General features: G+C 43.9%; 2 protein-coding genes across 23 annotated transcripts in view; one reads left to right on the top strand and one right to left on the bottom strand.

Moving 5' to 3' along the window:
- Window positions 1–26,355, top strand: part of LOC114660439 (serine protease inhibitor Kazal-type 1-like) — an 821,621-nt gene that overhangs the window by 75,991 nt on the left and 719,275 nt on the right. The gene's annotated exons all lie outside the window — the stretch shown is intronic.
- LOC114660438 (serine protease inhibitor Kazal-type 1-like) overlaps window positions 1–26,355 on the bottom strand; it is a 565,538-nt gene that overhangs the window by 10,106 nt on the left and 529,077 nt on the right. For 9 of the 18 annotated variants that reach the window (XM_051934264.1, XM_051934263.1, XM_051934259.1 and 6 more), the window contains 2 exons: window positions 2,209–2,240; window positions 2,022–2,131 (listed from right to left, as the gene is read on the bottom strand). In XM_051934264.1, coding sequence (XP_051790224.1) covers window positions 2,022–2,131; window positions 2,209–2,240 — 142 coding nt within the window. Of the gene's footprint in view, window positions 1–2,021; window positions 2,132–2,208; window positions 2,241–18,654; window positions 18,779–20,898; window positions 21,009–21,077; window positions 21,110–22,943; window positions 23,085–26,355 lie in introns of those variants that run through there. The other 9 variants (XM_051934252.1, XM_051934255.1, XM_051934257.1 and 6 more) reach the window with 4 other exon arrangements.

Here is a 26,355-nt window from a genome sequence, read left to right as displayed (position 1 = left end):
ACCACCTGGATGGATTGACCGGAGGAGAGAGCATCAGTGAGGCACTACCTCTCCTGGGATGGTAGAGGGCAGCCCTCCTGGGCGGCTGAGGCACCACAGATTCCCGCAGGGCATGCTGGTACAGCCCTATTGAGTTCCATTGGGGGCCGCCAGAGGGAGCTGCAGAGACATTAAATGGATTTCTACCACACCTGGGAGTGATTCCAGGCAATCCTGATGAACCACCTACAGCACTCCCAGGTGCTGAATTAAAAGGAGCCGCCTCACTCCATTCTGGGGGCCAGAGTCGGGAGGAAGAGGGCAAAGCCTGAGGAGGAGTGGAGGCTGATGGACTGGTGGCAGAGAAGGGACTGCGTTGTGGCGTGCTGTGTTGGTGATTTGTGTCGTGTGCCTGCCTGAGTCGGGGTTAGGGCGGCTGTACACGCCCGGACTTCACACCTATTAATTCCAAATGGAGGTCTGTACCCGTCCTGCATTACACGTACAATGTTTTTAAACCTGCGCCACTGCTCCTCGCCAGTCTTATCCCAGTCCATCCTCCTTAGACTTTGCCACATCTGCTCAAAATTTGCCCTGCCAAAGTTAAACGATTTTAGTCTTCGCATCTGTGTTCTTAGAAAAGACTAAGAATTGCATTAGATTATGGTCACGTGACCCTAGTGGTCCAATCACCTCGACACCCTCAATTCTGTCCCGATTATTACAAAATATTAAATCCAGATAGGTTTTACTCAATGTTGGTGTTAAAAACAATCATTGATTACTTCTAAAAGCTCCTGCTCTTGTGATTGGTTATTTACAAGGTTATCCCAGTTAATATTCGGGTAGTTAAAGTCCCCCATTATTGTAATATCCATCCATCCATCCATTTTCCAACCCGCTGAATCCGAACACAGGGTCACGGGGGTCCGCTGGAGCCAATCCCAGCCAACACAGGGCACAAGGCAGGAAACAATCCCGGGCAGGGTGCCAACCCACCGCAGCATTATTGTAATATCCTCCTGTAAACTTACCTTTTAATATTACTAATGAGATGTGCATTGAAATTACTGTCTGCATTGGGTGGTCTATAACAATCTCCTCAAATAAGGTTCCAGATGTCCTCACTAAGATGGGGCTCATCGTCCAACTGAAGACGGATTGCGTTTAAATTCTGCTTGACGTAAACAGCAAGCCCACCTCCTGTTCTGTTCTGTCTGTCCTTCCTTTTACGTGTGTGCCCCTCTATTTTCTACTCATCCCATCTTTATTATTTAGCCCAGTTTCCTTATTGATATATCATCATAATTATGCTCATCTACCTTCAACTTTACATTATTATGCCTCCTTGTGCAGTTCTAAACCTGACCTGTCCTAAATTCCCTGTCCTCCCCCTTCCCTAATTTTAACAATCCTCGACTGACCTCCTCATATCCCCCCCACCCCAACACACTGGTGCCCCTCCTGTGCCAATACAACCTGCCTCATTGGTACACATCCCATCTGTTCCAAAATAACTCTCAATGCCCCATAAACCAATACCCTTCTACCCTATACCAAGGTTTGAGCAACACGTAAAGCCTCCCCAATCTTACATGGCCTGGCGCGTGGCACAAGCAGAACTTCAGAGAAGACCACCTTGTCAGTTCTGCTCCTCAGCCAAGCATCTAACTCATTGAATTTGGATTGCAGAACTGATAGACTACCCTTATGTATGTCCTTTATTCCAAAATGGACAATGACCACTGGATCCAACCCCCACTCTGACCAAGAGCCTATCCACCCTTCCAGAGAGGTTGCCGACTTGCACCCGGAAGGCATCACACTGTGCCAGACTCTCTGTCTCTGGAGCAAACTTGTGCTTCAATCCCCCTAATAACTGAGTCCCCAACTATCACTACCTCTCTCTTTCTAGGAATTGGTTTTCAGGTGGTCCATTGGGGCTCCTCATCCCTGCCTGCCACCTCAGAATCATCAGAGACACCATCCCGCTCCACAAGGATCTGAAGATTGTTTGACACTTCAAAGCACTTGCCACTTACCGCTTTACATTACAGAATGAGCAGCTGCTGGGGTAGGTCTTGCCATTGGTGGCACACACAACGTCGTTCATCGTTGAGCAGTCAACCCTCATCAGATTGTAACAGTTGGGCTACAGAAATGGAGAGCAGAAGGTCAGTTGAACATTAGCAGCGGGTGCTGAAGGAGACAACGTGAGGAGACCCTTACCTGTGGAGGGAACTCTGCCTCACTTCTCATGTCTGTGGAAGAAAAGAGGGTGAAACCTGTCATTGAGTACTCCCTGAAACATCTAAAAAAACTTCATCCATTTTCATAAATGAGCATTTAGAAAGACTTATTAGTAAGAATCTGTCATCACATCAGACATCTCATCACACAAAAGAAACAAACATTCGTCAGTGTCATCAGTCATACACGACGTGCTGCTCTGAGCTGACAGCTACACTGATGGGCTTTGAAGGCACAAATTCCTCTCCAGCAACCCTTCTGTGATCCCAAGGGGCTGACATTCCCTCCTGGAGATCACGTGAAGGAAACACAGAAACAGCTGAGCAGGTGGGCAAGGCGGCCAGCAAAATGAAAAGGCAAGGAAGGGCAACAACATCAGTGGCATGGTGGGCAGTGGCCATCACTACTGCCTCACAGACGCCACGTCCAGAGCTTGAACCTCACACCGGGTCATCATCTCTGTGGGTTTGTCCATTGGGCTTTCCTCCAACACCTCAAAGATGAGTTTAAATTGTTAGTGGACAAATCTAAAATGGACCAGTGTGTGTGTGTGTGTGCGTGCGTGTGTCTGTGTGTGTGTAAATGTACTCTGCAATGGACAATCTATTGTGGCGAGCAGCTGGGTAATGGTACCCAGCCGGGATGCCCGGAAGGACTGAAAGAGGGATTACGCCTCCTCTGGACCACGAGAGGGCATCCGCCCTGATTGGTATGGGGGCCACGGGAACAGAGCATGGAAGCTCAACCCTATAGGGGCCCGCGGTCACCGCCAAGGGGCGCCCGGATGCCTGAGGAGCCCTGGACGTCAGCACTTCTGCCACACCAGGAGGTGCTGGGGGAAGTTCATCGGGAGGCACCTGGAGCACATCCGGGTGAATATAAAAGGGGCTGCTTCCCTCCATTCGGTAGCTGGAGTCGGGTGGAAGAAGGACGAAGACTGCAGAAGAGGAGTGGAGGCAATCAGAGAGAAAGAGGGATTGAGGAAAAGGCCTGGACTGAGGGTGATTGGTGCGGGAGCACTGGGTCGTGCGTACAGAAAGATGAATAAACGTGTGTTGGGTAGTAAACCATCGGTGTCTGCCTGTCTGTGTCCGGGCTGTCACCCACTCTATCTATCTATCTATCTATCTATCTATCTATCTATCTATCTATCTATCTATCTATCTATCTATCTATCTATCTATCTATCTATCTATCTATCTATCTATCTATCATATAGTGCCTTTCACATCTATCTATCTATTATAAAGTATCTATCTATCTATCTATCTATCTATCTATCTATCTATCTATCTATCTATCTATCTATCTATCTATCTATCTATCTATCTATATAGTGCCTTGCATATCTATCTATCTATCTATCTATCTATCTATCTATCTATCTATCTATCTATCTATCTATCTATCTATCTATCATATAGTGCCTTTCACATCTATCTATCTATCTATCTATCTATCTATCTATCTATCTATCTATCTATCTATCTATCTATCTATCTATCTATCTATCTATCTATCTATCTATCTATCTATCATATAGTGCCTTTCACATCTATCTATCTATCTATCTATCTATCTATCTATCTATCTATCTATCTATCTATCTATCTATCTATCTATCTATCTATCTATCTATCTATCTATTATATAGTGCCTTGCATATCTATCTATCTATCTATCTATCTATCTATCTATCTATCTATCTATCTATCTATCTATCTATCTATCTATCTATCTATCATATAGTGCCATTACTATCTATCTATCTATCTATCTATCTATCTATCTATCTATCTATCTATCTATCTATCTATCTATCTATCTATCTATCTATCATATAGTGCCTTTCACATCTATCTATCTATTATAAAGTATCTATCTATCTATCTATCTATCTATCTATCTATCTATCTATCTATCTATCTATCTATCTATCTATATAGTGCCTTGCATATCTATCTATCTATCTATCTATCTATCTATCTATCTATCTATCTATCTATCTATCTATCTATCATATAGTGCCTTTCACATCTATCTATCTATCTATCTATCTATCTATCTATCTATCTATCTATCTATCTATCTATCTATCTATCATATAGTGCCTTTCACATCTATCTATCTATCTATCTATCTATCTATCTATCTATCTATCTATCTATCTATCTATCTATCTATCTATCTATCTATCTATTATATAGTGCCTTGCATATCTATCTATCTATCTATCTATCTATCTATCTATCTATCTATCTATCTATCTATCTATCTATCTATCTATCTATCTATAGTGCCTTTCCTATCTATCTATCTATCTATCTATCTATCTATCTATCTATCTATCTATCTATCTATCTATCTATCTATCTATCTATCTATCTATCTATCTATTATATAGTGCCTTTCATATCTATCTATCTATCTATCTATCTATCTATCTATCTATCTATCTATCTATCTATCTATCTATCTATCTATCTATCTATGAGACCCAAATAAACTGAAACTGTTAGGCTCCACATTCCCTTTTCCTGTTTTTCTAATTACAGAATATTGTTCAAGTATGTACAGTCTCTGATTTTAAATTATTTACAAAAGAAATGTATATATTCACTACATGTAATGCTAACGGGGTAAATCATATAAAATATATTTTACAATTTCCCACATAAAGTCCCTTAAATTATTTCATTTAGATCAGTAGGAATTATTTTGAAGCACATCTATGAGTATCTCTTATCTAAAAGCTAAATGTTTTGTTCTACATATTCCTATTCTGTTTCTTTAAGCTTTCATTTTTACTACTAAATTAACACATGCATTTCTACCTTAAACATTAGAATTTTACATTCTACATTTAACATTCTGATGGAACATTCTGGACACTTTGTTAAAATTCTAATGCTTAAGGTAGAAATTCATGTGTTAATTTAGTAGTAAAAATAAGTGTCCGGAATGTTTCATCAGAATGTTAAATTATAGGAAATAAAACTAAACCTTCTGTCAGCCATGTAGTCATGCAAACATTAACATTCAATTCTGTTTCACATGTAAAATATACAAATTATTTATAACACAAGGACGGAATGGGAAAAAGAAATCAATACATGCCACGTATCAAATGCCTTATAATTTAAATTTATTTGTATTTGAAATGTCTTCAGGGGTACTGAGCACATCAAGCCTTTGCATATTGAGAACTGGAGCTTCTGCTTCGTTGTCAGTTCAACATCACAATAATTTAAACTAAGAAGAAAATATTCTGCCAAAGAAGTGTGCCAACCAATGTGTCACACCGCCTGACGTTGGCCCCCACCGTTAGCCAAAGGATCCCTCCAGCCGACACCACGAGGAGGCGGTGGGGTGGGGGGACTCTGTCAGCCTAATAAGAAAATCCATCCATCCATTTTCCAACCTGCTGAATCCGAACACAGGGTCACGGGGGTCTGCTGGAGCCAATCCCAGCCAACACAGGGCACAAGGCAGGAACCAATCCCGGGCAGGGTGCTAACCCACTGCAGCTAATAAGAAAATATTCTTTTTATTTTATTTACTGATTTTATTTAAACAAAAAAAACATTCCATACAATCAAGTCAAAGTTAACAAAACGAAATGGAGCCCCAGCTGAAGAGAAAGAGAGAAGAGCCAACAACCAGGGCAAATCTTTAAAAGCTGCCAAGAAGGAGGAGAATCCTTTTCTCCACTATAGAGGCTTATTCTAAAGTGCTATTGATTCAGTCCTGCCAAGTTTTAAAGACGTGTCGAGAAGACCCTGTAAGTAAGAAGTTGATTTTCTCCAAGTTCAAGTAATATAGAGCAGTACTTCCCAAACGCGGCCCTGGGGACCCCCTGTGGCTGTAGGTTTTTGTTCCAGCCAGCTTTTGGTTTTAATTAAGTGATGTGTTATTTCCCAAGTTCTGTGTTTTGGGAACAATACAGAAATTAGAAAACTAAGTTTGGTAATATTTGGTAATAAGAGTGGTGGCTCTGAGGCTAAGGATCTGCGCTGGTATCCTGAAGGTTGCCAGTTTGAATCCCCGTCACTGCCAAAAGAGATCCCACTCTGCTGGGCCCCTTGAGCAAGACCCTTAACCTGTCATTGCTCCAGGGGCGCAGTACAATGGCTGACCCTGCGCCCTGACCCCAAGGGGGATGCGAAAACTAACAAATTCCTAATACAAGAAATTGTTTAAGGCGAAATAAAGAACAAAAAATATTATAATATACCAAGCAGTTATGTGGGAATACTGTATTTTTTTTCTTTTTAATAATATTTTCTTCTTGATTTTCATTCTACTTTTCTAGGTGTTTAATTAATCCATTATTTACTAATTAGTGGGTCTGACGCTAAATTGCTTGCAGCCTTTGATTATTCCTTGTTGTTTGCCAGCCTCTTTGCTCTGCTCATTTTTAATTGTCATTAATAAGATACAACAAAGGGAGAAAACTGCACAGGGAAAGGGCAATGAGATCAACAAAAGAGTGTGTTACAAACTCGAACCAGAGCCATAGCCAGGTTTGGGGCAGCCACCCGTATATTGAAAAAACAAGTGACAGCACCGAGGTGCACAGATCAGAGTCCAAAACAGAACTGAGGGCACAGGGCAAAGGTGGAGGCTTTTAAAGGTCAGAACAGGAAGTGATGTCAAAGGGGCCGGGACCAGAAGGGTCTTCAACCATAGGCTCGGGCCCGGAAGTGATGTCACCAGTAGGGTTGCCAGACGTCCCTTATATACGGGACATGTCCCATATTTGATCATTTTGTCCCCTGTCCCGTACTGACCTTTCAGGGACACCCAAATGTCCCATATTTAGTTCATTTTCAAATTCCGTAATAAAAATATATTTTTATCTGTGAAGATTGTCTGTCGAATTGATAGAAAAAAAAAGAGAAAAACTTTACTCTGTGATCTTTCATATTGTTGGTTAATTTGTTGTTTACGTTTAATTGCTTTCTCCATTGTTAGTCTATGATTGTAAATGTATGAGTGACGACATTTTTTGACTTGTGCCAATCAACTTTTGTCACCTATCCTACGACACTTGCTAAACAAACAGGCCCCAGCCTACTGTTACTTACCACCTTTGTAAGTCACTTTGGATAAAATTGTCTACCAAGCAAATACATGGAAGTGGAAATTCCAAAAGATGTGCAGCTTAGGCTGATCAGTAATTCCAAATCACCCCCGGCACGAGTGTGACTGGGACCAGTGGTGTCCTTTCTCCATGTTACCAGGATGTTCTCCAGCTTTGACAATGACATGACGTGACCTTCTTAGAATGACAGTCACCCTAAGACACTCTGTAGGTAAAACAGTGTATTTGTGCATTCTGAACCCTGGCAGGTGAAGAGTCACTTGGGACCACCACAGTGAGGGGGACCAGATAGATAGATAGATGAAAGGCACTACATGATAGATAGATAGATAGATAGATAGATAGATAGATAGATAGATAGATAGATAGATAGATAGATAGATGAAAGGCACTATATGGTAGATAGATAGATGAAAGGCACTATATGATAGATAGATAGAGTAGATAGATAGATAGATAGATAGATAGATAGATAGAAAGATAGATAGATAGATAGAAGGCACTATATGATAGATAGATAGATAGATAGATAGATAGATAGATAGATAGATAGATAGATAGATAGATAGATAGATAGGATAGATAGATAGAAGGCACTATATGATAGATAGATAGATAGATAGATAGATAGATAGATAGATAGATAGATAGATAGATAGATGAAAGGCACTATATATAGATAGATAGATAGATAGATAGATAGATAGATAGATAGATAGATTAGATAGATAGATAGATAGATGAAAGGCACTATATGATAGATAGATAGATAGATAGATAGATAGATAGATAGATAGAAGATAGATAGATAGATAGATAGATAGAAGGCACTATATGATAGATAGATAGATAGATAGATAGATAGATAGATAGATAGATAGATAGATAGATAGATAGATAGATGGATGAAAGGCACTATATGATAGATAGATAGATGAAAGGCACTATATGATAGATAGATAGATGAAAGGCACTATTGATAGATAGATAGGTAGATAGATAGATTGATAGATAGATAGATAGATAGATAGATAGATAGGGGGGGAAGGCACTATATTGATAGATAGATAGATAGATAGATAGATAGATAGATAGATAGATAGATAGATAGATAGATAGATAGAAGGCACTATATGATAGATAGATAGATAGATAGATAGATAGATAGATAGATAAGATAGATAGATAGATAGATAGATAGATAGATAGATAGATAGATACTTTATTAATCCCAATGGGAAATTCACATTATCCAGCAGCAGTATACTGATACAATAAATAATATTAAATTAAAGATTGATAATAATAATAATAATGCAGGTGAAAAACAGACAATAACTTTATATAATGTTAATGTTTACCCCCCGGGTGAAATTGAAGAGTCGCATAGTGTGGAGGAGGAACGATCTCCTCAGTCTGTCAGTGGAGCAGGACGGTGACAGCAGTCTGTCGCTGAAGCTGCTCCTCTGTCTGGAGATGATCCTGTTCAGTGGATTCTCCATGATTGACAGGAGTCTGCTCAGCGCCCATCGCTCTGCCACAGATGTTAAACTGTCCAGCTCCATGCCTACAATAGAGCCTGCCTTCCTCACCAGTTTGTCCAGGCGTGAGGCGTCTTTCCTCTTAATGCTGTCTCCCTAGCACACCACCGCGTAGAAGAGGGCGCTCGCCACAACTGTCTGATAGAACATCTGCAGCATCTTATTGCAGATGTTGAAGGATGCCAGCCTTCTAAGGAAGTATAGTCAGCTCTGTCCTTTCTTGCACAGAGCATCAGATTTGGCAGTCCAGTCTAATTTATCATCCAGCTGCACTCCCAGGTATTTATAGGTCTGCACCATCTGCACACAGGTCACCTCCTGATGATCACGGGGTCCATCGAGGGGTCTGGGCCTCCTAAAATCCACCACCAGCTCCTTGTTTTGCTGGTGTTCAGTTTGTAGGTGGTTTAGAGATCGGCTACCCATTTAACAAAGTCCTTCATTAGGTTCCTATACTCCTCCTCCTGCCCACCTCCTGATGCAGCCCACGATAGCAGTGTCATCAGCAAACTTTTGCTCCGTGGGCAGGACTCTGAGTTGTATTGGAAGTCCGATGGCTGAACAGGACCGGAGAAAGTACAGTCCCCTGCGGTGCTCCTGTGTTGCTGACCACAATGGTCAGACATGCAGTTCCCAAGACACCACATACTGAGGTCTGACATTATATTCATTTTTTATAGCACCTTTAATAAATGAATTCCATCCTGAGCTGACCTTCAGTGACCGCCCACTAATCTCAATATCCCAACAGTGTGTCACCACTCAGGAACACAAAGAAAATCGGTGGTGAGGACTAAGCAGGCAAGTCCCAGTTTCATATAGCGCCTTGTCAAACTGAATAACAATTTCAAATACAGTAATGCCAGCCTGACTCTTTCTGGATCTTCAAACATTCTGGAAATCCTCTTTCTTCTGTCGAGCCTTACTGGATCAACGGATCATCAGGCTCCAGTTTAGAGACGTGACAGGCTGCTGTTGTCGGTGGGTCCGGCATCGTTGACCTAATCTTAATCCCTTTAATTCTGCCCTTTTCTGCTTCTTCTTCTCTTCTGTATGTGTCTGTTTAGTCTACACTGGCATCCAGAACCTTTCTATCTATAAGGGACCCCTCTATACACAGAGCTTTTTTGGGTTTGAGGGGCTTGTTGGTTTTTTATATAGTGCCTTGTTACACAGCGTCTTGCTCTCATGAACACCAATTCCTTCAGCATTGTGAGGACTGGCAGGTGTAGTGACTCACTCAGCTCACTGCTGCCACCTTATCATTTTATAAGAGTGACATCTTATATAGCGCCTTGCCATCTTGAACACCACTATGTTTGCCTGTTTTATGTTGTGAAGCCTGGCAGGTGCAGAAACTCATTCAGGGCCACAGGGGGCTCCATCTTGGGCATTGAACCTGCCGCCTTATGATTATATAGCGCCTTTTTCGCTAAACCACGTTTGCCATTTCTTTACATATTTCTGTATTGTGAGGAAACAGCAGACACAGTGGCTCATCATTGCTGGAGGTTGACTTCGCCCACCTTGATGACTTTATAAAGTTTTTCTTTTTATATAGAGTGCCTTCCTACTGTAGATAACAATTCTTTCAATAATTTTTTACATTGGTGAGTCCTGGCTGCTGTGTTGACTCCCTCAGGTATCTGATAGTCCACAGCAGGTTGACCCTGCCTACTTATGACTTTATATTGTGCCCTTCTACATAGCGCCTTTCGATTGAAGCCACTTTTTTTTTTTCATTTTCTATACTGTGAGGCCTGGCAGATGCAGAGCCTAAATTTTCTCAGCGGGAATCACTGGTGCCGAGCTGAAACCCTTCTGTCTTGTGCCTTTGCCACTTAGGGGGCACCCTGGCCATTACTATGATTTCTTTTGTGACACAGTGAGTGGCTTTCATGTAGGTCCACTTTGTCACACATACATTTGAAAGTCTCACTTCACATCCTAATCGACATACAAGCTGCTGTCTCACTCATTTTGTACGTTAATGTCCCTTCTTTATGTCTTTTTACATTATTGAGTCTTTGCTGCTGCACTGACATTCTGTCTTCACAGGGGGTCACCCTTGGACACTGAATCTGCCACCTTATGACTTTATTATAGTGTCTTTTTAATTAGGCTTTTTTCATTCTGCTGTAGTAGGAAGTCAGTAACGGTGGTTCAACCTGCTAGTTTATGAATTTATATAGCGCCTTTTCTATATAGTGCCTTCCGATTGTTCTTTCCATATTTCTGTACAATGAGGTCTGGCAGGTGCAGACACTCTGTTTCTTCACAGGGAGTTACTGGGTCAGACTGATCCTTCCATCTTGTGCTCTGTGATTCAGTACATTTGCCACTAGGGGGCACCCTGCCTTTACTACACAGATCTTCTTTCCCGACTTTCCATTTTTTTATATTCTGGGCAGAAATGAAGCACAGCACCGTGATCAGTGAGTGTTGGTACCTTAACATGAAATGTCTGTCCTTTTTTGAAATAACTTCCTGTTAAGTTTCTACCTTATATAGCGCCTTTCATCAGAAGGTGATTGTTAATTTTTGTGCCTGTTGTGCCTTTGCACCAAGCCAGACCCACTGAAAGCTCTTTGCCACGTTAGCCAGAAGGCAGATCTCACCAGTATGGCTGCTGTCTCAGTGACCCATGGAATTGGGGTCTCAGCAGAAGCTTCATGGCTGTCATTTGCAGCACTGGTTGCTCCTGCATTCTAACACGTGGCGACATGTTGTTGCATGTTGATTATCACACACACATAAGAACGTCACTGTCCTCTGTACACGCAGCAGCAGGCACCCCATGAACTGAATACATTCTTATTTCATATTGTGGTCCTTTTTAACTTAGAAGGCTGCAGGAGGTTTTCCAAGCTGTGTGATTAACAAGCAAGAACTCAAAAGGCCCAGTCAGGTTTACTTTTAAAGAAACGAAGGTCCTCACCTGGTGGTTCATTTTTAAATTACACAAACTGTGATGCTTGTGCTGAGTTCGGATTTGGAAATCTAGAGAGCCCTCTAGTGGGACATTTCAGAATTGTAATGTACAAGGTGGGCCAAGTTTAATGTTGGAGATGAAGGGGGCCTTCCGGTGGGACATTTCATTTTTCATCTCACTTTCTGAAAACACTCGTGCTCTTGAGGGTCACGGTGGCAGCAAGTTAAGCAGGTCCACCTAGACTTTCCTGTTCCCCAGCTACAGATTCCTGATCTTCCTTGGGAATTTCCAGATGTTCCCCACGACTGCTATCCTGGGTCTGTCGCAGGGGGTCAGAATTGCTGAGCTTCTTACCTTATCATGGAGTGTCAGCCCATCCACCCTTCACAGAAACCTCCTTCCTTGTTGTGATCCCAATCTCCTTCTTTATGTCATTACCCACAGCTCATGACCAGCTCATGTAGGATGACTTGGTAAACCGCGAGATTTGTCTTCATACTCGGCTCCTGCTTTAACACCACAGCTGGTCCAGAACCCCCAAAATGGCTGCCGCCATTCCAATCCCCTCATCACCAGCATCAGCACCTCACTCCTCCAGATGCTTACAGTCGTGACAGGTAAGTTCAATGACTTTCCTAACCATCCAAGTATAAAATGCAAGCTTGGAAAAGAAGAGGTTATCTAGATATGAATGAAGGGCCCTGTGGTGTGTAAGCCGCCGTGCATGAAGCAAATAAACGTTTACTTACACTAAACCAACCTCACAGCACCGTTATCTGCAGTTTATAATGATATCCTATTTCACTGACACTGCCCATCTGGTTGCGATGTCCAGCTCATATGCCATTTGGTAAGGGATTTGTAAAAAAGAAATGCTAATGTTTGTAATGTGCCATCTGTGGGAATGAAAGATCCATCCATCCATCCATTATCCAACCCGCTATATCCTAACTACAGGGTCACGGGGGTCTGCTGGAGCCAATCCCAGCCAACACAGGGCACAAGGCAGGAAACAAACCCTGGGCAGGGCGCGGAATGAAAAATGCGATTTATTATATTACAACAAATTGTTGTGATGCACCATCTGTTGGAATGACAAATGCAATGGATTTGATTACTACAAGAGTTTAAAATGCACCACCTGCTGGAATGAAAAATGCAATGCTTTTTTATTACAACATGCATTCCAGCAGATGGGTGCAACTAGCCTGTACTACTTGTTTAAGACAGGTTGAACTCTAACTAATCAACACACACACCCTCAGTGTTAAACATTAGCAGTGCACCTCGCAATGAATATGTCATTGTTACATGCCTATTTGATGTGGGATTGTAAAAGCAGTGTTCATTTGCGTGATGCGCCATCTGTTGGAATGGACAGATGCTGTTAATTTTACTACTAAATATTTGTGATGTGTTACATTTTAGAATAACATAACAACTGGAAAAGTAACCAGTAGCGGGCACCACTGATCCCCAAAACCCTGAGACCTCGAATAAACAGCACAGTCCAGGTTCAAATACATTTTTTTTTTTTATTTTTCCAACTCCACCTACACACCTCCAAATCCTCTTCCACTTCAGTACAAAACATTTATCTGCTTTCTATCCTTGTAGTCTCATCTACAGTCCACTCGACTCTGACTACTGGTGCAGGCCTAAAAAAAGACATCACCTTCTTTAACGCCGGACCCGGGAGGACGGTCTGGTGGCACAGACCTTGCACTTCCACATTTGGCAGAAGTTATACTAGAGCCCCATCACCGATATGACCCAAGGGCCCCAACAGGGCTGTCTCATGGGACTGTCCAACTCAGACTTGATTTTCAAATTCGTTGACTTGTTTTAGAATGTTTGAATGGAACAGCCTCATCTTACCTCTCAAAACTTCTTGACTTGTATGTGCCAACAAGAGCTCCTTGTTTTGCCAAGGTCGAGGCTGAAGGACCAGGGGGGATCGGGCATTTGCAGGTGGCTGGAGTGGCTCGCCTTATTAAACAAGGTCTGTCCTAACACTGGCAGTTTTGAAGTCATCATGAAAGTCTTATCTCTTCTCGTTGGCATTTGACCCTGCAAAGAGGTTGGCATTATGTTGTATATGTTGGATCCTGTACATTCATGAATATAAATTTGTATGTAAGGCTCTGTGGGTTTTGTGAGTTGCTCTTTTATGTAATGGTTGCTTATATTATATATATATTGTGGAGGATTGCCGGCTTTCCAGTCCGGCCCTCACCCCCAGGCGCTAGGAGGAGCCCTCCGGACAGCATATTGGTGCCCCGAGTTCCAGCAGGGCCTCATGGACTTTGTAGTTTCTATACACAGCCCCTTCTGGATACCCTTGGGGGCCGCCAGGAGTCGCTGTAAAGGGGCTAGTGGGCTCTTGCGTGCCCTATAACCCGGGAGTGCGTCACAGTCACGTGACTGGAGGAAGCGACGTGCTCCCGGGATGAAGAAGAGGACTGTTTTGCCCTGACCTGGAAGGAAATGGACTTGTGGGTTGTGCTTGGAACCACTTCGGCGTCAGGAACTATAAAAGGACTATGGGTAAGCCCAGACACTGAGCTGAGCTGGGAGGTAGGGTGGCGAAGTGTCTGGGCGAGGAGGATTGTTTTGAGAGAAGAGTTTATTGTGTATATGAGTGTGGTGAGGAGGGTGCTTTGTGCACTGTATAATAATAATAAAAATATTAGTTATACTTTTACCTCGTGTTCAGAGTGGTACCTGAGGGTTCAAGAGGTGGACAAACGCCTTAACTGCTACAATATATATATATATATATATATATATATATATATATATATAAATATATATATATATATTGTGGGGAACAGACAGGTAGACATCATAGTTTCACCCAACACACGTTTATTTACAATATGTACAACACAATAGTGCACACAACCCAGTGCCGAAGCACCAATCACCCCTTTAAGTCCTGGCCACAACACAATGCCTTATTAGTCTCTGGTCCGCCTCCACTCCTCTCCACCAAGCTTTGTCCTCTTCCACCCGACTGGAGGGAGGCGGCCCCTTTTATTCACCCCGGACGGACTCCAGGTGCATCCTGAGGGGCTCCGTAGCCAGACCTCTGTGTGGCGGAAGCTCTGTCGGTGTATCCGGAAGTCCTCCGGGTGTCCACAATCCTCTTCCCCCCAGCACTTCCGGGTGTGGCGGAAGTGCTGAGGTCCAGGGCTCCCAAGGCATCGGGGCGCCCCCTGGCGGTGACCACGGGCCCCTACAGGGTAGAGCTTCAAAGCTCTGTACCCGTGGCCCCCAAAGCAACCAGGGCTGACGCCCCCTCATGTTCTGGAGGAGGCATGAGCCCTCCACCAGTCCTCCTGGGCATCCCGGCCGGGCAACAACCCTAGCCGGGTGCCACAATATATATATATGTATATATATATATTGTAGTAAAAAGGCGCTATATTGCGCCCAACCCGACACAGGCTCACACTGAGGCACGTGTAAAAGCACAAAGACTTTTATTTTTCTTCACCTGTGGGGCACGTCTTCCCCGTGAACCCCACAGGCATTACACAGTCCCAAACCACTCAAGACAAGACAAACACTCCTCTGGCACCACCACTCCTCCCCGTCAAGCTTCATCCTCCATCTCCTGACTCTGGCCCCTGAGTGGTGGCTGCCTTTCCCCTTTTATAATTCACTTGGAAATGCTCTCGGTGCTTGATTGGCTTGTTCCAGCTGCACTTCCAGGTGTGGTGCATATGTGGCCCACAGGGCCGCAGGAGTCCCAGCTACAGTACCCCCTGGTGGTGCCTGCGTAACCCAACAGGGCTGCATCCAACTCCAACTCCTGTGGAGCCCTGCGGGAGCCTGAGGCACCTCTCCAACCCAGGGGGATGGCCATCTAGTGTCCAGGGGGAGGTATTGCACTGTCCAGTGCTGCTCTCCCTGAAGATACAGTGCAGGGGCGTCTGCAGGGGCAAGCTGCGCGCCACTATATATATATATATATATATATATATATATGGTTGAAATAGTTTTACTGTCAAATAAATGCAAAGAGTACGCGACACGTGTTTCGCCCTCATTATGGACTCATCAGGCGTACACACTCACTGCACTCCCTCTCGGGAATCGAACCTCGAATGTCAGCGCCAGAGGCGATGCCCCTAACGTTGCGCCAAGGCGTGTGGTTCGTTCATTTGACAGCATGTAGATCGGGGTAACTACATTCGTGGCATTCGTAGTCTGAGTCACAAGATCTGCTTCTCGCAACTGAAAGAGGGCACCGTGGCAGATGTTAGCCGACTTGCTGACCAACCACAAGCGTAACCACCCATACAATCAGATTGTGATTCAGACTATGAATGCCATGAATATATATAAATAAATAAAATGTGTCTATATGTGAATATATCTGTATGTATAGCTCCATATATGTATATATATTTAACTGCGTCTTTTATCCTTTCTTGTACAGCACATGAGGGCGGCATAGTGGCACAGTGGTAGCGCTGCTGCCTCGCAGTTAGGAGACCTGTCTGGGTTCGCTTCCCAGGTCCTCCCTATGTGGAGTTTGCATGTTCTCCCCGTGTCTGCGTGGGTTTCCTCCCACAGTCCAAAGACATGCAGGTTAGGTGGATTGGCGATTCTAAATTGTCCCTAGTGTGTGCTTGGTGTGTGGGTGTGTTTGTGTGTGTCCTGCGGTGGGTTGGCACCCTGCCCAGGATTTGTTCCTAGCCTTGTGCCCTGTGCTGTCTGGGATTGGCTCCAGCATGACCTTGTGTTAGGATATAGCGGGTTGGATAATGACTGACTGACTGTACAGCACGTTGCTTCAGTTTTAGCTGCTGTAAAATGTGGTTTATAAATAAAGTTTGACTTGACTCGACTACAACTCCCAGCCTGCCTTGCAAGTCTCCACCAGTGAGATGCTGCCATCGTGTGCACTATGGGGAGGTAGACATAACTACCAGCAGCAGCCACTTCTTGTCTTTCGCAGCTGGCCCCCCACCTGGACAAGGAACTGGCAGCCATCCCGGTCAGGACACTGGACCATCCTCGTCTTACCATTACGCCCCCCTTTCACGTTTTGCACTTTATTGTGCTGTAAATTTACCTTAAAGGATTAATGTGCCATTCTTCTCCACCAACTTACACTCAAAAAACCCCATGATGGCAACATGACAACATGTTTTCAGAAGGGTGTGCACATTTTTTTCAAAATCAATAGCTGGAATCTCTCATCCATAAAAGTGTTCAGACCTTTAAATTGGAACTTTGTTAAAGCCCCTTTGGCATCACCTAGGGCTTTAAGTCATCTTTGGTGAGTCTCCACAAGCTTTGCACACCTGGATTTGGGCTGCTCATCCCCTTTTTGCTAGCAGATACTCTCAGGCTTCAGCAGATTGGATGGAAAGCATCTGTGAACTGCCATCTTCAGGTCTCTCATGTGAGTTGGCCACTTGAGGACCCTCTGAGTATTGTGCTGAAGCTACTCCAGAGTGGTCTTTGCTGTGTGCTTCAGGTCATTGTCATACTGAAAGGAGAGCCATCACCCCAGTGTGAGGTGGTGTGCACTCTGCAGCAGGTTTTCTTCAAGGACCTCTCTGTATTTGGCTTCATTCATCCTCTCCTCCGTTCTGACCAGTCTCCATGTCCCTGAGCCCCCATAGCCTGATGCTGCCACCACCAAGATAACCAACGTCATTTGCTTTGGAGGGAATTGCTCAGGAATGACATGAAAAGGCGCTATACAAAGTCATAATCAGGAGAGCTCAGCCTCCAGCAGTGATGGTGTCATCCAGTGGTCACTGTGCCTGCTGGGCTCCACGACACAGAAATATGAAAATCAATGGTGTTTATATTAGGAAGGAGTTATAATAAAAAAAGGCGCTATATAATGATAAGGTGGCAGGTTGAGTCTCCAAGTGTGACTCTCTGTGTGTGCCAGAAATATGGAAAGAAGCTGCATTCATGATGGAAAGGCACTATATAAAGGCCACAACATCAAATCATGACTTGTCATTCTCAGTTTCTATCAGCAAGCTGATGAGTCTCTGCACCTGCTAGTCCTTTAATATTAAAGGGATTGGTGTTCATGATAGCAAGGCACTATATAACAAAATACACTAAAGAAGGTGATAAGGGACCACATTCGGCCAGCAAGAGTGACACGCTGTGCACTTAGTGAGTCACTGCACTTGCCATGGCTCTCAGTAGACAATGGCGGAAAAATCTGATGTTCATGATGAAAAGCGCTATATAAAATCATAAGGTCACAAATTCAAAGCTGGGCATTGACTTTGTGTCACCAGTGAGTCAGTATGCCTGCTAGACCTCACTGTACAGAAATGCAGGAAGAACTGCCGCTCACCAAAGAAAGACACTACATAACAAGGCACTATATAAAGTCACAAAGCGTCATACTCAGGCTTCAAAAGAGTGACACTCCATGAGATGAGGAAGTTGTTGCAACAGCCAGCACTCACAGTATTGAAATATGGTAACAGCTAGCAGTGTTCATGATGGAAGGCGCTATATAAAATCATATGGCAGCAAACTCAGCCTTCACCATTGACTTCCTTTGTAATCCAGTTTGTCACCCTGCCTGTGAGGCCACCTAGTGGACAACATGTAGTTCACAATAGAAAGGCCCTGTGCTTATGAACTCCTCCAGTGACAGGCACAGCGTCCAGCAGTGTCACTAAAAAGAGCCGTCACACCTGCCAGGCCTTACAATGTGGGAATCAGGAAAGGACTGTGGTATGTAGCTGTGATTTGGAGGTCACTTTGGGTGAATATGAGATAAACACACAATAAAGATAAGGCTGAGATCAGATTTCATGCTACAAGGAAACGTTTATTTCAGATTTAAAAGGCTGCAGAGGGGCAAAGGGGGCTTGTGAAGTGTAAAGCGGAGTGAAGATCAGCAGACCTCCAGGTGTTCCTCTGTGGATTCAACAGGCTCCATGTTTCTCAATGTGGAGAGGACTAGTGGCACTTCTGTAAAGGAAAGACAAGAGAAGAATAAGACCAGTGAGCCAAGATGTCCACTCCGTGACGCTTCCTTCATTCCACTCACAGGAGACTTTAAGAGCTGTGCTCAGCTCCACCTGCACACCTGAGGCAGGTATGGGATGGCAACACCTGTGGTGGTCCTGGATCAGGTGACCACTGCACACTCAGCACGACAGCGTAGTTAATAAAAGGAACACATTACATACAGGGAGTCAATATGTAGAATATTATGGGATACCTGAACTGTTTCTATCTCATTATGTTAAATGCTGGCTGACGTTGTACACTCGTGATGAACGAGGACAGAAGTGACTAATAATTATTAAAAAGTTCAGATGACCCCAAACACACCTGGCATGCCGGACCACTGTGCCAATTACATGACCAGCCTGTGATCTGAGTGTAAAAAAAGGAAGGCCATGTGTTCTGACTGCAAGCTGCTTCACTACGCACCCTGAAAAGGCGCTATATAAAAGTCCTAAACCTGCCTGTTCACTCGCAGTCACAGATCTTCTGACCATCGTCTGTGACACTTTGTGGAAAAATGGAAACAACTGAAAGGGACCTCAAGGTGGTCTGACTAATAGAAAACTTAGATGGAGAACAGAAATAGAAGGTTAGGATGGAGAGCAGGGGTTCAAAAATAGAGAAAAATAATAAATGATATTACATATCCAACTCAATGGCATTATGTAAATGAAGTCTACAAGTAAAAATAGCTGGAAAAGTCTTGTAATGTGACATGGCCTTAACATGACATGCTCAGGTGACGAGATCACCAACAGCAGTGGCCACTTTGACACTCCCTGCCAATTTGAAGTTGTCTGATGTGACAACAAGCCCCCTCTGACTTCACCTTCCCAAAACTGCCCTGTAAAACGGGGTCTCTCATTGACAGAAAGTTCTTAATGCCGGTGCAGACTGAAGAAGAGACGCCTGACAGACACAGCGAGCACAAACACAGAGAGAAGAATCAGAAAAGGGACGAATTAAAGGATTAACAGCAGAAGTGCACTGCGGACCACCGGCTAACCCGCTCCCCCCAAACACACAGCAGACTGACCCTTCACTACACCGGAGTCTGATGATTTGTAAGAATCAGCTAAAGAAAGAGGATTTCCAGAAGTTTACAGGGAGAGAGTTGGGAGGCTTTTAGTGAGTGGCTGACATTTCTGTGTTTAACATTGGAGTTCACTATGAAAAGGCGCTACATAAACTGTGAGCTGCTGTGACGTGTCCTGTGTGTTTCTCAGTGAGTACGTTTATCAGCAGTGACACATTGTTGAAATCTGGAAATTATAGAGCTGTAACTAGAGACTATCTCAGGTTGGAAGTAACCTTTGAAAGGCGCTATATAAAGTTAAAACAATGTCTGCGCTGTCACCGTCACTGTGGGGTCCTGAGTGACTCAATTCACCTGCCAGGGCTCACAGGACACAAATGAACTGTTTTACCTACAGAGTGCCTCAGGATGAGAGTCACTTCAAAAAGGTCACCTCGTGTCATTTTCAAACCTGCAGAGCATCCCAGTAGCACTAAGGCAGCACACCAGTCCGTCACTGGTCCCAGTAACACTCATACTGGGGGAAGTTGGGAATCGCCAATCAACCTAACCTAACCCATACAGACACGATGAATTTCGGATCTGAGCCCAATATTCATGGTCCATGAAGCAGTGGCGCTAATCACTGTGTCGCCATACCATCATACTGTAAAAGGCGCTATATACATCAATAAGCTTCAATCCATGTCACCGAGTCCCTCTGTGAGTCTCTGCATCTCCAAGGAAACATTGCTTCTCAATGACAATCTCACTTTAAATGAATTCACTATTACAAGGCGCTATATAAGTCATTGGTTTGTTTGGTGACTTCCCATCATGGCCTGCCTTGTGTGATCTTGTGCAGGTCCCCACGCTGCTGGGCCCATAATGGAATTAAAGTGCTGTGCTTTACGTTCAATGGGCCTTTAGATGGAGTTCATTACACAAAATCGCCAAACGGTCCTCTTCAGTCTCCTCCATTGATTCCCTCATAAGTCAAAGTCATCTGTCTAAACATCAATATCTGAACTCTCAGGTGTGTTTCAAAGTCCTTGTTACTCACCGTTTCACCACACAGTATGAGCAGACGCTGGTGTAGGTCTCGCCATCGCTGGCACACACAGGGTTGACGAGATTCATGCAGTCAAGATTCACGAGGGCCTTACAGTTGGGCTACAGAAATGGAGAGCAGAAGGTCAGGTGGACATAAGCAGCCAGGAGGAAACCTGAGGAGACCCTTACCTGTGGGGGGATGTCTGCCCCGCTGGTCAAATCTGAGGAAGACAAGAGGGTGAAACCCGTCAATGAATACTCCCTGAAACATCTAGAAAAACTTAAATCTTCATCCAATTTCAGAAATAAACGTTTAGGAGGACTTCTTAGTAAGAATCTGTCATCACATCAGACATCACATCACACGAAAAACATCCGTCAGCGTCATCGTCACATACAGCATGTGCTGCTCTGATGGGCTATGAAGGCACAAAGTCCTCAGTGGGCTCCTCTCCAGCAACCCTTGTGTGATCCCGAGGGGCCGACATTCCCACCTGGAGATCACGTGAAGGAGACACAGAAACAGCTGAGCAGGTGGGCAAGGCGGCCATCAAAATGAAAAGGTAAAGAAGGGCAACAAGATCAGTGGCATGGCGGGGCAGTGGGCATCGTTCATCTGTCTGTCTATCTATCTGTTATATAGTGCCTTTCACTCTATCTATTTATCATATGTAATATATATACTATATCTTTTTCTTATTCTATATATAATATTTATCTATTTATACAGTATATACTATGTACTATTTATATATTCTATATATATTATCTATTTATATATACTATATATCGCATTTATCTATCCATCCATCATTTTCCAACCCGCTATATCTTAACACAGGGCCACAGGGGTCTACTGGAGCCAATCCCAGCCAGCACAGGGCACAAGGCAGGAACAAACCCGGGCTAGGCGCCAACCCACCGCAGGCATTTATCTATTTATAGTAAATATACTGTATCTGTATATCTATTTATATATACTATGTACTACTTAATTATTCTATATATAGTATTTATCTATTTAAAGTATATATACAATATGTTTTTATCTATTTATAAATTCTATCTATCTATCTATCTATCTATCTATCTATCTATCTATCTATCTATCTATCTATCTATCTATCTATCTATTGTCACACACGTGCACATTGGAGGCAGCTAAAGGGCTTGAGTAATGGCAGTTCTCAATCTTACCAGGAGGTGGCAGGGTGCACTGACTCTTTTTCTCCCTTTCCTGCAGACCATTCACAGGAGATTCCACCTGGCTCTCTTGACGTAACTTCCCAGACCGAGCCTATGGAAGAAGACCTTGCCGGCTTCAGCCCCTGTGATGTCACGTCTGGGCTCAAGCCTATGGTTGAAGACCATTATGGGCCTGACCCTCCTCCTATTCCCTGTTCCCTCAGTTCTGTTCTGGACATCAGTGCTGTTTTCATTTTTCGACATTGCAGCCGGGATACCAATTATACAGGTGGCTGTCCCAAACTGTGCTATGGCTCTGTGTGGAGTTTGTGACACTAGTTCTAGTATATATACTATATCTATTTATCATATAAAGTATCTGTCTATTTATACCTATTCATATGTCATATAAACACAGGGGGCGCAGTGCCAGTGCTGCTGCCCGCCATTAGTTTCCATCCCGTGTCTTCCCTGCATGCACTTTGCGTGTTCTCCTCATTCATATAAAGCTTTACCTGACCTCTGCTCCTAATAAGAGAAGGGGGCTTTGTCTGACCGCTCGTATTTTCCTAAAATGCCTCACATTTTACAGATTCTTCCAGGGGTGTGTAAAGTTATAAGCACAACGACACCTAAATTAACATATTTAACTTGTTCATGTGAGAGATCAAACAGATCATCAGTAACAAAACTCACATGAAGAGAACACACAAAACACACATAAGCAGAAATCAGAACTAAATTTGAAAATTCATTGAATTCACTGCCCTTAAACCTTCTTAAAGTCAATTTTTCCTCATCACTTCTATCAGTTTGTCATAAAACTGGTGACTTTGGTAAAGACGTAAACTGAATAAGCAGGAATCTCACCTGAGAGGCAAATGAAGGCAACGCACAGCAGCAGGAGGCGCATGGCAGACATCTTGACTCGTCTCGTTGGCGTGTGTGTGTGTCAGACTCGGACTGGCCACCCAACACGCTGGTGCCCTCAATTTATAAGGCGGCACATCCGGGTAACAAAAAACAAAAAAAGCCTGCAGGAATGACCCTCCCGATTACTGAATATTCAAAACTATTGTAAATTAAGAAAGGCCTTGGAGATACACACGTCACAAAGATAGATAGATAGATAGATAGATAGATGTGAGAGGCACTATATAACAGATAGCTGGTGTGCAGTGTGCTACGTGGCCTGTGTGTCCCCTGATGTGACCCTTCATTCCTGTCCCAGTTTGTAAGGTGACTCCCCTCACTTGTGCCCCCCTAATCTATCAGCCCCCTGTATTAATGACTTGGCTGATGCTCTACAGCTTGTCGCCATTCTCCCCCCTTCGGCCCCTCATGAACTCCCAGCTGAGGGTCTTCTCTCCAGGACTGTCACTTTTCCGCATCGTCTGACCCTCGATACGCTCTTGACAGTCCAGTGATGACCCTGCCAGGTGACAGACAGACACACTAAATCCTTCTCATGCCTGACGGTATCCCACCTGGCCTGTAAAAGACCCCCAGTAGCTGATCCTGGTTTAGCCCCAGACTGGACATCAGGAATGCGTGCTGACTGCTTTACTGATCTTCTCTCTTTCTGCCCAGCTTTGCTCTGATCAGTATTTGATGTCTTAATAACTCTTATTATCATCCTCTTATTATGTTGTTGTATTGTTAAATGTACTTCATTGTCACCTGTCACTCATGTCACGGTCAACACTTCTGCTCGCCCTTCTCATTTCAGTTATGTTGCCTGATCATTGTCAGCCTTATGCTGGTGTTGAGTTCCCTGAATCTTTTCCTTAAGTTAAAGTTTTCTTCTAATTGTTGTTTTTGAGAACAAACAGGGTGGACTTGTGAATTCTGAATATTTCACAGGCCGCCCTTTTCCTGTGTTGTTCAAACAGACCCCAATAACTCCTGTCCTCAAGATGCCCCTCTCAGCCCCTCTCAAGTCGCTCATCACAGGCCCGTGTCTCTCCTCTCCTTTCTCTAATCAAGTCTACTTGATCCTAATCAGTCGGCCATCATGGAGGGCCATTCCACCAAGACGGCTCTTCATCCAGTTCTACGGTTTTACCTATCAGTGCTATAATAATAAATAATCAAATGCATTTTCTTGACTTAGCCATACCTGTCGTTCCCCCCAGAGGCCCACATGGCATCAGCTGGAGTCTCTGGAAGTCTTTCTGAATGGAGGAACACCACCTGCAGCTCAGCCGAACAAAGATGGCCTGTCTTGTTACGCCAGCTCCTCATTCTGTTCCCTGTCAGCTTGGCTCACTACCACAAACTCCTTGGTACACAACCTCGGAGTCACGACTGATGACCACCTGCCTTTCATGGACCACCTTATTATGGTCTGTGAGATTTACTCTGCAGAACATCCCCAAGATCAGACCATATGTGACAGAGTATGCAGCACAACTGCTGGTCCAGGGTTTCATCTTGTCACGTCTGGACTACTGTGACCTCTCTGCTGGCAGGAGTACTGTCATGTGTCACCAAGTCACTAAAATGACTGGAAATGCAGCAGCATGTCTGGTGTTCAACCAGCCGAGACTGGCACATGTCACTGCTGTCATCAGATCACTATACTGGCATCACGTAGAGTCACATATGAAGTTCATATCCTTGGTGATCATCTACAGAGTAGTCAGTGGCTCAGCACCTACATGTGTGAAGACACTTGTGAGGTCCTCTGGTCCTTCTTCACCACTCTGGACTGCTGTTGAATGGCTTCTGGTGATGCCACCTCTGCGTGGCATCAAATCTCAGTGCAGACTCTTTTCATGTGCAGCTCCTGGCTGGAGGAACAAACTGTCCACCTCAGTCCAAAGGCTCTCATTTGGTGAGTTTCTATTTGACAGTTAAGGGCTCTGTTAGGTTTTGTCACCTTGTCACTCCCTGGCATTTTTTTTTCCAGCTCTTCACTTGTGATGTTCAGTTTTGTACCCTAGTCCTATCACATTTAGGATGTCTACTCAGTTACGTTTTGTAGGTTGCTTTGGACTAAAGCGTCTGCTGGGCACATCGATATAAATGTGAATGTCGCTTCCACCATTAGTGACCATTTTATGAAGTGTAATCAACATCTGCATGTCACTTGCTGCCTTCACTGAACATCATGGTGACTCCACGCGTGTTCATCCTGAGAGCGGCTCTGTGACTTTCTCGTTGTCCACATCTTTCTAAATTCTCAGATTCTGGTTACTTGTGAGTGAAGTGAGTTGCTAAAAGTCAAACAATACGTCAGCTGTGATGTCACAATCTTTAACCTTTATGGCTTCTTATAGCGCCTTTCAAGGTCAAGTGAAGCCCTTATTTGTTGTTCCAATACAACTGACTAACTGAAGTTTGTGGATGTTTTCTACCAGGTCAACACTGACAAGTTAGGACTGTCTCGCTGATGTTATAGACCACCTTCCAGAGTGAAGACCACCTCAAGTTAGTGTACAAATGCAGTGTGGACGTGTGACACTTGACAGGACTCACAAAGTGTCACTCGGGGAGTCAGTGAGGTGGAAATGTGACTAGTAAATCTGTGTTTTTATATAGCGCCTTTCATCATAATGACAATGTCACACTGTAGACATCTCACCCTCTGGCCTGCTTTTTCCTGAACAGGGTCATTGGGGGTCTGATGGAGTCTATCCCACTTAGCACAAGGCAGAGAACAAACCCTGGACAGGGCGCCAGTCCATCACAGGGCAAACACGCACCTCACCCATACAATAAGGCCAATTTAGAATCACCAGTTCACCAAACATGCGTGTCTTTGGACTGTGGGATGAAACAGAAGCTCCAAAAAGAAACCCACACAGACACGGGGAGACCACGCAAACTCCACACAGAGTGGACCCCAGACTCAAACCTGAGTCTCCTTACTGCCAGGCAGCAGCACTAACACTGCGCCACCGTGCCACCCACTGTGAACGTCTTCCTCCACGTATTCAGTCTAGATCCTTGCAGGTCATTCATTCAAATGCACAGGGTGGGTTGGCGGTGGGATTTGCATTTGAAACCCATAAAACGCACCCTGAGAGCTCCAATTTAAATTTCCATTTATTTATTGGGTTGGCACTATCCAAATCAAAAGTCCATTCTAGAAAACTCTTTACATAAATCGACAATGTGAGCTCTGGCAGGCGAACTGACTCATTCAGAGTGTTGTGAAAAAGTATTTGCCCCCTTTGTAATATCTTCTGCTTCTTATATTTCACACAATTAAAATCTACGAATGGCACTGAAGATACGCTGCTGCCATCACAGACTCGAGCGTTGGCCCGTCTCAACT

This window comes from Erpetoichthys calabaricus, chromosome 11, assembly GCF_900747795.2.
Source record: "Erpetoichthys calabaricus chromosome 11, fErpCal1.3, whole genome shotgun sequence".
NCBI lineage: Eukaryota > Metazoa > Chordata > Cladistia > Polypteriformes > Polypteridae > Erpetoichthys > Erpetoichthys calabaricus.
This window is presented reverse-complemented; position numbering and strand designations above follow the sequence as displayed.